This window comes from Corythoichthys intestinalis, chromosome 11 (assembly GCF_030265065.1).
Source record: "Corythoichthys intestinalis isolate RoL2023-P3 chromosome 11, ASM3026506v1, whole genome shotgun sequence".
Classification (NCBI taxonomy): Eukaryota; Metazoa; Chordata; class Actinopteri; order Syngnathiformes; family Syngnathidae; genus Corythoichthys; species Corythoichthys intestinalis.
In genome coordinates, this window is record NC_080405.1 from 53,373,989 (window position 1) to 53,387,283 (window position 13,295).

The window sequence follows — 13,295 nt, forward strand, 5'->3', positions numbered from 1 at the left end:
TCACAGAAAGAATGTTAATAATGTTAATGCCATCTTGTGGATTTATTGATATAATAAACAAATACAGTACTTATGTACAGTATGTTGAATGTATATATCAGTCTTCTTTCCACTCCAACAATAATTTACAGAAAAATATGGCATATTTTAGAGATGGTTTGAATTGCGATTAATTAATTTTTAAGCTGTGATTAACTCGATTAAAAATTGTAATCGTTTGACAGCCCTAGTTAAATGTACAGCTTATGCATAATGTATACATAACGCAATAAAACAGAATTGTTGTGGAACTCAAAATGTTGACTGGACAGTTATGGACTATGCACATTAAATCGTTAGTAACATCAAATATTACACAATACACCAAAGTATATCAGTAGCCGTGTCCTTAAGTCTTTCTGATAGTTTTCTCCTGACCTTTTTACTGCAATAATATAATGAAAACTGTGAAGTATGGGGGTGGGTCAGTGATGCTGTGGGGCTGTTTCACTTCCAAAAGCCCTGGGAACCTTGTTAGGGTGCATGGCATCATGAATGCTTTGAAATACCAGGACATTTTAAATCAAAATCTGTTGCCCTCTGCCCGAAAGCTGAAGCTAGGTCGTCACTGGGTCTTTCAGCAAGACATTGACACGAAACATATGGCCAAATCTACACAGAAATGGTTCACCGGACACAAAATCAAGCTCCTTCCATGGCCATCTCCGTCCCCACACCTTGTTTTGTTGGCAAAAGAGGGGTTGTACAAAGTATTAACACCAGGGGTGCTAATAATTGAGACACACATTATTTGATGTCAAATAATTATTTCTTTATGTAGGATTTTTTCCCCACTGAATAAATGCACTAGTATTGAAGGTTGGATTTTTCTCTTTTTTTCCATTAAGGTCCCATATTGTTTAGAAAAAAAAATATCAGAAAGTAAAAATCAAATAATTATGGAGGGCACTGTATAAGGTCGTCAAAGTTGGTGGGGACAAGTTGACTATCCCGAAAAGTTGCTAGTGTTATACGTCCTTACCGTCAGGGCCGGCCCAGCCTATACGCAGACTATGCAGCTGCTTAGGGCCCCTGACCACTAGGGGGCCCCAAATTGGCAATTGTTTAATTTGCTTTATTTGACTTTTCTGAGTTTTGATACTTGATTACAAGCCTAAAAAAATAAAAGTTATTCCTTAACTTCTTTGAAGTTCTTCTTGGAAGTTTGAAGTATGCAGTGCAACAAAATCTGATTAATATACAAAATAAGGACGCATGGGTTGGATTGCATGTATGGGTTTCACAATGCACTGTGACGAAATGGTGGGCCAAAAATATGGGCCCCTTTGCATTATTTTGCTTAGGGCCCCCAAATGGCCTGGGCCGGCCCTGCTTACCGTCCCTACGCAAACCTAAACAAAGGCACGGATGAAAAAAAATACCATGATTTCCAATCATGCTTTATTTTGAATTTCTTATAAAAGAATCAAAAGTCTTACGCAAGTCGGCTCACATTTGTTTTCGACTCAATTCTGCTTCCATAATGTCTCTTAAATATTTTTTTCCTTTATTAAGTTTGTGATTCCAAACCAAAACTTCCATTGATTGTCAACACAAAAATCTAGTATAGCACCAGTACAATAAAACTGTACTTTCCGCTCAAATACTGTTCTCAAACCGGGATCGGGGGGGTATAAAGGGATCCTAATAAGAAGTCGAAGCGCCGACCGTACGAAGCAACGTTTCCAAACACGACGGGTCAAATATATTAAGGAACATTAAATAAAGCACGACAAAACGAGGGGGGAAAAAAATACAGCCGCACGTGAAAAGTCCCCAAAAAATGATTCGGCGAGACTGTGTCGTTGCAGCTCTGAGGTCCGTCCGCCTCAAGCGAGAGGAGGAAAATGAAGGCGTTTTGTCTATTGCGTCTCTGTAGACCAAGTGAGGAACCTGAACATTTGAGAGCTCGGACGGAAATATTCCAGTTCGTCGCTACCGATCGCCCGGCTTCTCCTCCTCGTCTTCGTCGTCTTGCAAGATGTGAATGGAGGAGCCCAGCAGTCTTTGGACCTCCGGAACGCAGAGCACCAAGTCCACCATCCCGTCTTCCCTCTCGTCGTCTTCGTCTTCTCCGTCCTCGCCGGGGGAATCCAGCGGGGAGCCCACTTGACTGACGAGAATTTGCCGCCCCAGTTCGGCGCGGGACAGGCTGGCCACCTCCAAGTGAGGGTGGCGGGCACGGAAGATTCGCGCGGACATCTTCAGACGTTTCAACACGTCCGAAAGTAGGAACCAGTTGCAGAAGCTGCAGGGGTGACAACAAGAACAAGTTTCAGAAAGATGGAGAATTGCATTTATTTTTCTTTTTAACACTTATGAGGGGACAGAAAGGAAGGAAGCAGACAGAAGAGGAGAAGAACAAACAACTAAGCCTGTCGCAACTAAGTCAAGTGATCGCACGGTAAATAAAAATGAGGCCGGTTATTTTCCCAGCTGCGATTTATCGTCGCGTTCATACATTTGTGTTGCTGCGATGATTAATCGACTAAATCGAGTCATTCGATTAGAAAAAAAAAGCTTCGATTCAAATTTTGCTGCCTCGAATTCGTTTAATTATATGTATTATTATATGTATGTATCGTTTGACAGCCTTAGTTAAATGTACACCTTATGCCTAATATATACATAACACGATGAAACAGAATTGTTGTGGAACTCAAAATGTTGACTGGACAGTTATGGACTATGCACAATAAATCATTAGTAACATCAAATATTACACAATACACCAAAGTATATCAGTAGCAGTGTCCTTAAGTCTTTCTGATAGTTTTCCCCTGACCTTTTTACTGCAATAATATAATGAAAAGCTGAAATTATGGCTTTTAGTTTTGGCCACACCAAGATTTTAAGTGGCCCCATGAAAAATTTCTGAGGGCGCCACTGCCCAGTGAGCCAAAATCAACAGGAAGAGACCTGTAAATGCCCCAAAATCAACAGGAATGATATAAAATGCCACACTAACCCAAAATCAACTGGAAGTGACCCATAAATGCTCTAGAATTAACAGAAAGTGACTTGAAAATGCCCCAAAATCAACAGGAAGTGACCTTTAAATGCCCCAAAATCAACAGGAAATTATGTGAAATGCCACAGTAACCCAAAATCAACAGGAAGTGACATGTGAATGTCCAAAAATCAACAGGTAGTGACCCGTAAATGTCCCAAAACCAACAGGAAATGACATCAAATGCCCTTGTAACCATAAATCAACAGGAAGTGAACCGTAAATGCCTCAAAACCAACAGGAAGTGACGGAAAATCAACAGGAAGTGACCTGAAATGCCACTGTAAACCAAAATAAGCATGAAGCGACCTGTAAATGCCCAAAAATCAACAGGAAATGATGTGAAATGCCACACTAACCCAAAATCAACAGGAAGTGACCCGCAAATTCCCCAAAATCAACAGGAAATGACGTCAAATGCCCTTGTAACCCAAAATCAAGTAAACCAAAATAAGCATGAAGCGACCAGGAAATGATGTGAAATGCCACAGTAACCCAAAATCAACAGGAAGTGTCCTGCAAATGCCCCCCAATCTACAGGAATGACGTGAAATGCCACTGTAATCCAAAATCAACAGGAAGTGACCCGTAAATGGCCAAACATCAACAGGAAGAGACCTCTAAATACCCCAAAATCCACAGGAAATGACGTGAAATGCCACAGTAACCCAAAATCAACAGGAAGTGACCCATAAATGTCCCAAAATTAACAGGAAGTGAACCGTAAATGCCTCATAAACAACAGGAAGTGCCCGAAAATTGACAGGAAGTGAGGTAAAATGCCCCGGTAAACCAAAATCAACATAAAGTGGCCTGTAAATACCTCAAAAGCAACAGGAAATGATGTGAAATGCCCCAAAATGTCTGGCATTGGCTGCCACTGACGGTCATAGACGTCCAATCCGTTTGAAGTGGAAGTAATGGCAGCGAACTCCAAACGGATTGGACATCTACTACTGATGAACTCACAGCAGAAGGATGAAAAGTCAGTCATTACCACTGCTGAACGTTCATTCCCCCTTCCAAGTCTAAATGAAATGGACGTCTAACGCCCCAAAATTAATAGCAAGGGTCTGAAGATGTACAGAAATGGCATTTTTTCAGTGTGGAAATATCCATTTGAAGCCAGCGTGTTCACTCACCCCTGCGTTACAGAGACCTGCACGTGGTAGCAGGGCAGGAGGGGTTCCGAGGAGAACTCGAACACCAGGCTGTCTTTGTTGAAATCTCGATCGCCTTCCGCTGACTCTTGGCTTTGTTCCGACAGCAGGAAGTCCCAGCAGGGCTCCTCGCCCGTCGTCTCTGCGAGGGGGACCGAGACGTTAAGAGTTAATAGTGCATCGCATCGCATCAACAAAAAGAATTACATTTCAGAAACGCAGAAAGAACCATCAGAAAACTTGTTTCAACATTCCTCAGCAGGGCCGAGAACGATGAGATGTATCTGCCATGTGGCAAAATGGATTTCGCCATGTGGCATTTTTTTGCCATGTGGCAAATTGGATTTTGCCATGTGGCATTTCTTTTGCCATGTTGCATTTTTTTTGCCATGTGGTAAATATGGATTTGCCGTGTTGCATTTTTTTTGCCATGTGGCATTCTTTGTCATGAGGCAAATTGGATTTTGCCATGTGGCATTTCTTTTGCCATGTGGCAAAATTGATTTTGCCATGTTGCATTTTTTTTTTGCCATGTGGTAAATATGGATTTGCCGTGTTGCATTTTTTTTGCCATGTGGCATTTTTTGTCATGAGGCAAATTGGATTTTGCCATGTAGCATTTTTTTTTTTGCCATGTGGCAAAATTGATTTTGCCATGTGGCATTTCTTTGCCATGTGGTAAAATTGATATTGTAATGTGGCATTTCTTGGCCATGTGGCCAAATTGATATTGCAATGTGGCATTTCTTTTTCCATGTGGCATTTTTTGCCATGTAGCAAATTGGATTTTGCCATGTGGCATTTTTCTTTGCCATGTAGCAAAGTTGATTTTGAAAATGTGGCATTTTTTTGCCATTTGACAAAATTGATTTTGCCATGTGGCATTTCTTTGCCATGTGGCCAAATTGATATTGCAATGTGGCATTTCTTTTTCCATGTGGCATTTTTTGCCATGTAGCAAATTGGATTTTGCCATGTGGCATTTTTCTTTGCCATGTAGCAAAGTTGATTTTGAAAATGTGGCATTTTTTTGCCATTTGACAAAATTGATTTTGCCATGTGGCATTTCTTTGCCATGTGGCCAAATTGATATTGCAATGTGGCATTTCTTTTTCCATGTGGCATTTTTTGCCATGTAGCAAATTGGATTTTGCCATGTGGCATTTTTCTTTGCCATGTGGCAAAGTTGGTTTTGAAAATGTGGCATTTTTTTGCCATTTGACAAAATTGATTTTGCCATGTGGCATTTCTTTGCCATGTGGCCAAATTGATATTGCAATGTGGCATTTCTTTTTCCATGTGGCATTTTTTGCCATGTAGCAAATTGGATTTTGCCATGTGGCATTTTTCTTTGCCATGTGGCAAAGTTGATTTTGAAAATGTGGCATTTTTTTGCCATTTGACAAAATTGATTTTGCCATGTGGCATATCTTTGCCATCTGGCAAAATTGACATTGCAATGTGGCATTTCCTTTGCCATGTGGCAAAATTGATTTTGCCATATTGCATTTTTTTTGCCATGTGGCATTTTTTCGCCGTGTGGCAAATATGGATTTGCCATGTGGCATTTTTTCGCAGTGTGGCAAATATGGATTTGCCATGTGGCAAATATGGATTTGCCATGGGCAAAATTGGTTTTGCCATGGGGCATTTTTTTGCCATTTGGCAAAATGGATTTCACCATGTGGGATTTTTCTTTGCCAGGTGACAAAATTGATTTTGAAAATGTGGCTTTTTTAGCCATTTGACAAAATTGATTTTGCCATGTGGCCTTTCCTTTGCCATGTGGCAAAATTGATTTTGCCATTTTGAATTTTTTTTGCCATGTGGCATTTTTTGCCATGTGGCAAAACTGATTTTGCCATGGGGCATTATTTTGCCATGTGGCAAAATTGATTTTGATTTGTTGCATTTTTGGGGGTATTTTTGCAGGCCATGCACATCCATGCCATTAACGGCTATACACGTCCAAATTTTCCATTCATATTAAATGGCAGAAAAATGTGTGGTTGTGATTTTTGATCATACACTTTACATTGCAGCGCATTGACATGCAACTGGCACCCAAGTCAGGCGATGCCATTGACAGCTATGAACGTCCAAATTTTCCATTTTTTTAAATGGCAGGAAAATGTGTGGTTGTGATTTTTGACCATACACTTTACATTAGAGCACATTGACATTTGGAAATGTGACATGAAAATTTGGACGTGCAAAGCCGTCAATGGCATGGACATGCATGGTCTGCAAAAATGCCACATAGCCCCAAAAAATGCTACATACAAAAAAAAAAAAAAAAAAAAAAGCCACAAACCAAAATCCTTTTTGCCCCATTCCCAAAAAATTGCCACATGTCAAAATAAATTTTGTCACATTGCAAAAAAAATGGCACATGGCAAAAAAAAAAAAAATCAATTTTGCCACATGGCGGAAAAAAAAATGCCACATGGCAAAATCAATTTTGACACATGGCAAATACCACTTTTGGTTCTCGCTGTATTTCACATTCCCTGCACACAATTACCACTATTACTCAAACAAGCCTTAGCTCGTCTTTTTTGCCGACATGTTTGCTAACTGGCAAACAGGAGTGTCGATCCTGTTTTCTGACTTACCAAACAAGGAGCTGCTGTAGAAGTCCCAGTGCAAAGTGGAATCGTGCTCGCTGCGCCCCTCCAGATCGGTGAAATACTCTGGAAAAACAGGGAGCACACTAGTACTACTACGATTGAGATGCTGACAAATGAGATCAAATGTAGATGCAGTGGACATTCCAGCTCCTAAACTTCATATATTTTCTGACTTTTCCCCAACTTTTTCCATCTTGATTCAACTAACACTTTCTATTGAACACTATGAAGGCAGTTGTAAAGCCCACAGCGAGCCAAATCCTAAAATGATCAGTAGCAATTGAGACATTTCTGATTGAATATCATCAAAGTGGGTCTGAAAGGAGCAATTATACAGTAAATTATGAAGAGATGCAACAGAAAACACGTCAATATTTCAAAGGGTATATTGCTAATTAAACAACAACAACCTAGAGTATAACTGTTTAACAGCCTTCCATAAGATTATTTCCTTGTTTTTCTATCAGTGAAGGCGACGAACGTCCAATCCAATTGGACTACCACAGCACATACTCTCTCAATACGAAAAGCAAATTAGCTAAATCCCTTTTGATATATTTTATTATCCGTCCATCCATTACACAGGTCATCCATCCACCCATCCATGCGTAACACAGCTCATTCATACATAACACATCTCATCCATGACAAAGGTCATCCATCCATCCATAACACAGCTCATTCATCCATAACAAAGGTCATCCGTCATAACACAGTTCGCCCATCTGTAACACAGCTCATCCATCCATCCATCCATCCATCCATCCATCCATCCATCATGCAGCTCGGCAATGGTTGCTAATTTTAATCGCAATTAATCACGAAATGAATCCCAGTTAATCTATTCTATACAATGATGAATTCAAAAGCAGTACTAATTAACACACACAATTCTATTTCAAACATACTACAGTGCCATTCTAACGAGATAATAATATATATTGACTCAAATTCACTCAATGGCTGCCATTGACTGCGATAAACGTCCGATCCATTTGAACTGGCAGAGGCTGGCTGCCGACCTTCCCAGTTCAAACGTCTAACGCCGTTAAAATGATGAACTCTGAGATAGATTCCTACTAATCACAATGTGTATTTTGAATTCAAAAGCACACTTTGATTTGAAATGTACTGTCACATTCATGGAATATGAATCTATCTTCACTCACGATACTTTAAGTTAATGGCAGTTAAAATAATTCACCGTGGTAATTAATATGTAGTTAACGCTGAGTTAACTAACCCAGAATTTGAGGCACTCACCTGTAAGGAAGGTCTTCATGGTGGCGCTCTGTGCCAGTTTGACCGGCGTGTGGCCCGAGTAAGTGGCCAGTGTCGGGTCGGCGCCGTGATTGAGGAGCAGCCACACTATGGGAAGGTTGTCGCTCGCCACTGCGTCGTGAAGCGGTCTGTGGGCAAGAAAAGCCAAATCAATTCAGCATAGATAACTACAACTTCATTTTGGAACACTGGCCACTAGGTGGTGCAAAATTACCAAATATCATCACCCAAACTGAACATAAGCTACTTTTAGAAAAGAACTAGAGAAACCCTACCGTGTACCATCCTGAGCGCTGCAGTTTACGTCGGCGCCGTGTTTGAGCAACATCTGGACGATCTGAGTCCAACCTCGAGACGACGCCTCGTGGAGGGCGGTGTAGCCCGCGTTGTCCCGCCGATTCACCTCCCTGATATCCTTTTCTAAGCAGTACTGCACCACTTCCTGTTAAATCAGCACAGAAAAAAAAGTCAAAGGATTGTCCAATGATGTACTCACATTTAGATAGCATTACCTGATAACCCAAACGGGCGGCGCGTTGGAGCAACGTCTCCCCGGCGTTTTTGTTGACGATCAGCCGCCGCACCTCGGGAGGGACGGGCCTTTTGGGAGGGGATTCCGGGCTGCCGGTTTTCCCCGACGAGCTCTTTTTGCCGGACGGCGATGACGGCAGGCTCCTGGCGTGGGGCGGTGGGCTACCGTTCTCCGTGCCGGCGTCCTCGCTCAGAGCCGCCGAGGCGCCGCGTTTGCCCAAACTGCCACGTTTGGTCTTTGTCTACGACACAGGAATAGAGAGGAGTAACGACTCACGTCAAATGGGGCACTTCAAGGGGCGGAATTACCTCCTCTGGCACGACACTTCCTGTTGATGTCAGTTCACTTTCTATTGATTTAGAGGCATTTCGGGGTCACTTGTTCATATTGGATCACTTCCTGTTGTTTTGGGGTCACTTCCTGTTTATATCGGGCAACTTCCTGTTGACTTTGGGTCATCTCGGGGTCGTTTCCTGTTGATATCAGGTCACTTCTATTGATCTGGTGTCATTTCGGGGTCACTTCCTGTTGATATCGGGTCACTTTTTATTGACTTTGAGGCATTTCGGGGTCACTTCCTGTTGATTTCACATCACTTCCTGTTTATTATGCGGCACTTCGGGGTCACCTGATCATATTGAGTCACTTCCTGTTGTTTTGGGGTCACTTCCTGTTTATATCGGGTAACTTCCTGTTGACTTTGGGTCATGTCTGGGTCACTTCCTGTTGATATCAGGTCGCTTTCTATTGATTTTAAGGCATTTCGGGGTCACTTCCGATAAATTTTGAGTCACTTCCTGTTCATTATGGGGAATTTGGGGGTCACTTGTTCATATTAGATCGCTTCCTGTTGATTTGGGGGCATTCCATGGTCACTTCCTGTTGTTATCAGGTCACCTCTATTGATCTTGTGTCATTTCCAAATCACTTCCTGTTGATATCAGGTCACTTTTTATTGATTTTGAGGCATTTCAGGGTCACCTTCTGTTGATTTCACATCACTTCCTGTTAATTATGGAGCACTTCGGGGTCACCTAATCATATTGAGTCACTTCCTGTTGTTTTGGGGTTACTTCCTGTTTATATCAGGCAACTTCCTGTTGACTTTGGGTCATCTCTGGGTCACTTCCTGTTGATATCAGGTTGCTTTCTATTGATTTTAAGGCATTTCGGGGGTCACTTCCGATTAATTTTCAGTCACTTCCTGTTCATTATGGGGCATTTCGGGGTTACTTGTTCATATTAGGTCGCTTCCTGTTGATTTGGGGGCATTCCAGGGTCACTTCCTGTTGATATCAGGTCACTTTTTATTGATTTTGAGGCATTTCGGGGTCACTTCCTGTTGATTTCGCATCACTTCCTGTTGAGTATTGGGCATTTCAGGGTCACTTGTTCATACTGGGTCATTTCTTGTTGTTTTGGGGTCACTTCCTGTTTATATTGGGTCACTTCCTGTTGACATTGGTCATTTCCAGGTCACTTCCTGTTGATATCGGGACACTTTCTGTTGATTTTGAGGCATTTCGGAGTCACTTCCGATTTGATTTTCCATCACTTTCTGTTGATTATGCGGCATTTCAAGGTCACTCGTTCATATTGGGGCACTTCCTATTGTTTTGAGGTCACTTCCTGTTCATGTGGGGTAACTTCCTGTTGATTTTGGGCCATTTCTGGGTCACTTGTTCATATTGGGTCACTTCCTGTTTATATCAGATCACTTTCTGTTGATTTTGAGGAATTTTGGGGTCACTTGTTCATATTGATCACTTCCTGTTGTTTTGGGGCCACTTCCTATTCATATTGGGTAACTTCCTGTTGACTTTGGGTCATTTCTGGGTAACTACCTGTTGATATCAGGTCACTTTCTATTGATTTCAAGGCATTTCGGGGTCACTTCCGATGGATTTTCCGTCACTTCCTGTTCATTATGCGGCATTTCAGGGTCGCTTGTTCATATTACATCACTTCCTGTTGTTTTGGGGTCACTTCCTGTATATACTGGGTAACTTCGTTTTGACTCTGGGTCATTTCTGGGTCACATCCAGTTGATATCAAGTCACATATTATTAATTTTGAGGCATTTCTGGGTCACTTCCTGTTGATTTCGCGTGACTTCCTGTTGATTATGCAGCATTTCGGGGTCACTTGTTCATACTGGGTCATTTCTTGTTGTTTTGGGGTCACTTCCTGTTTATATTGGGTCACTTCCTGTTGACTTTTGTCATTTTGAGGTCACTTCCTGTTGATATCGGGTCACTTTCTGTTGATTTTGAGGCATTTTGGAGTCACTTCCGATTTGATTTTCCATCACTTTCTGTTGATTATGCAGCATTTCAAGGTCACTCGTTCATATTGGGGCACTTCCTATTGTTTGGGGTCACTTCCTGTTTATATTGGGTAACTTCCTGTTGACTTTAGGACATTTCTGGGTCACTTACTCTTGACATCCGGTCACTCTCTAATGATTTTGAGGTATTTTGGCATCACTTCCAATGGATTTTCCATCACTTCCTGTATATATCGGGTCACTTACTGTTGATTCTGAGGCTTTTCGAGGTCACTTGTTAATATTGGGCCACTTCCTGTTGAAACGGGGGCATTTCAGGGTCACTTCCTGTGGATATCAGGACACTTCCTGTTGATCTCGGGTTATTTCGGGGTCACTTCCTATTAATCTGGGGTCATTTCCAATAATGCCCGACTGCAGCCGACAGCCGCTACAAACAACGCCCAGTTGCTACAAACTACACCCACATGATGCTACGGTAGATATCACATGGATATACAGTGCTGGCCAAAAGTATTGGCACCCCTGCAATTCTGTCAGATAATGCTCAATTTCTCCCAGAAAATGATTGCAATTACAAATGCTTTGGTAGTAATATCTTCATTTATTTTGCTTGCAATGAAAAAAACACAAAAGAGAATAAAACATTCAATCATGCGCACGGTCAAGCAGTCCAGTGCCAGAGGTAGCAAAGCAACCCCAAAATATCAGGGAACCTCCACCATGTTTGATTGTGGGGACCGTGTTCTTTTCTTTGAAGGCCTTGTTTTTATCTTTCTTCTTTCCCAAAAAGCTCTCTTTTCGTCTCATCTGACCAGAGAACATTCTTCCAAAACGTTTTTGGCTTGCTCAGGTACGTTTTGGCAAACACCCAGCCTGTTTTATTTATGTCTCTGGGTCAGAAGTGGGGTCTTCCTGGGTATCCTACCATAGAGTCCCTTTTCATTCAGACACCGACGGATAGTACGGGTTGATAATGTTGTACCCTCGGACTGCAGGACAGCTTGAACTTATTTGGATGTTAGTCAAGGTTCTTTATCCACCATCTGCACAATTTTTCGTTGAAATCTCTCGTCAATTTTTCTTTTCCGTCCACATCCAGGGAGGTAAGCCACAGTGCCATGTTTTACACTTATTGATGACACTGCGCACGGTAGACACAGGAACATTCAGGTCTTTGGCGATGGACTTGTAGCCATGAGATTACCCATGCTTCCTCACAATTTTGCTTCTCAAGTCCTCAGACAGTTCTTTGGTCTTCTTTCTTTTCTCCACGCTCAATGTGGTACACACAAGTAGGGCTGTAGCTTTCGATTATTTTAATAGTAAATTAATCGATGAGCTACTTCGTTCGAATAATCGAGTAATCCGATAAGGAACACAAAAAAATAACCCTAACCCTAATACCCGAGCTGAGCATCAAACGGTATTAAAAAAAAAAAAAAAATGAGGATCTAGGAACAATAAAAGAACAATTGGCTAACTTAATAGCGTAAGCATAGCAAAAGTACACTAGCTTAAATGCTATAAAATACCAACTTTTTTTTTTTTTTTTTTTTTTAAACAAAGCTCTTAACAAATTTTTTAAACACATATTCCCACAAAACACTGCTAAATATACCTATAAACTAAATTACGAATGCATTAAAACAACTTTAGCTCAAACAAACACTTACGTTATGTTGGTCTTAAGAGGGAGCAGCTGGATTCAGCCATGTGAAATGAGTTATGTAATATTTACTGTTGCCGCTGTGTATCCACCCAAATCAATAAATTTAAATGCAAACACTTTCAAAACAAACCATTACAACGCCACTCTAATTAAACGAATACTCAAAGCAGCAAAAATTGATTCGAAGCTTTTTTTCCCTAATTGAATTAATCGAATTAATCGATTAATCGTTGCAACTTTTTGTTATGTTTGAACTTAAAACAAAGTTTATATTATATTATGGGTTTGACTGGTTACATAGACATGTTTATAGTGTATTATTTGACATTACTTAAGTTATTACTAGGGCTGTCAAACGATTAAAATTTTTAATCGAGTTAATTACAGCTTAAAAATTAATTAATCGTAATTAATCGCAATTAATCGCAATTCAAACCATCTGTAAAATATGCCATATTTTTCTGTAAATTATATATATATTCTGTAAAATAAATTGTTGGAATGGAAAGATAAGACACAAGATGGATATATACATTCAACATACGGTACATAAGGACTGTAGTGGGCATTTCACTCTACTGTCATTTAAATCTGTCTATGCTGTCCTCACTCCGAAGCGTCTACTTTTTCCAAAGCTAGACAGCTAGTGAACGACGCCTTAATAATTAGACTTCTTCCTTTTTC

General features: G+C 40.9%; 1 protein-coding gene across 2 annotated transcripts in view; it reads right to left on the reverse strand.

The window, feature by feature from the left end:
- Nucleotides 1-1,434: 1,434 nt before the first annotated feature.
- The window catches only part of bcorl1 (BCL6 corepressor-like 1), a 54,851-nt gene continuing 42,990 nt past the window's right edge, over nucleotides 1,435-13,295 (reverse strand). Inside the window, exons 8-13 of one of the 2 annotated variants that reach the window (XM_057850974.1) lie at nucleotides 8,633-8,893; nucleotides 8,396-8,562; nucleotides 8,103-8,248; nucleotides 6,825-6,902; nucleotides 4,192-4,351; nucleotides 1,435-2,287 (exon numbers count right to left, since the gene is read on the reverse strand). In XM_057850974.1, the coding sequence (XP_057706957.1) occupies nucleotides 1,975-2,287; nucleotides 4,192-4,351; nucleotides 6,825-6,902; nucleotides 8,103-8,248; nucleotides 8,396-8,562; nucleotides 8,633-8,893 (1,125 nt within the window). In that variant the 3' untranslated portion in view covers nucleotides 1,435-1,974. The remainder of the gene's footprint in view (nucleotides 2,288-4,191; nucleotides 4,352-6,824; nucleotides 6,903-8,102; nucleotides 8,249-8,395; nucleotides 8,563-8,632; nucleotides 8,894-13,295) is intronic. The other variant, XM_057850975.1, reaches the window with a different exon arrangement.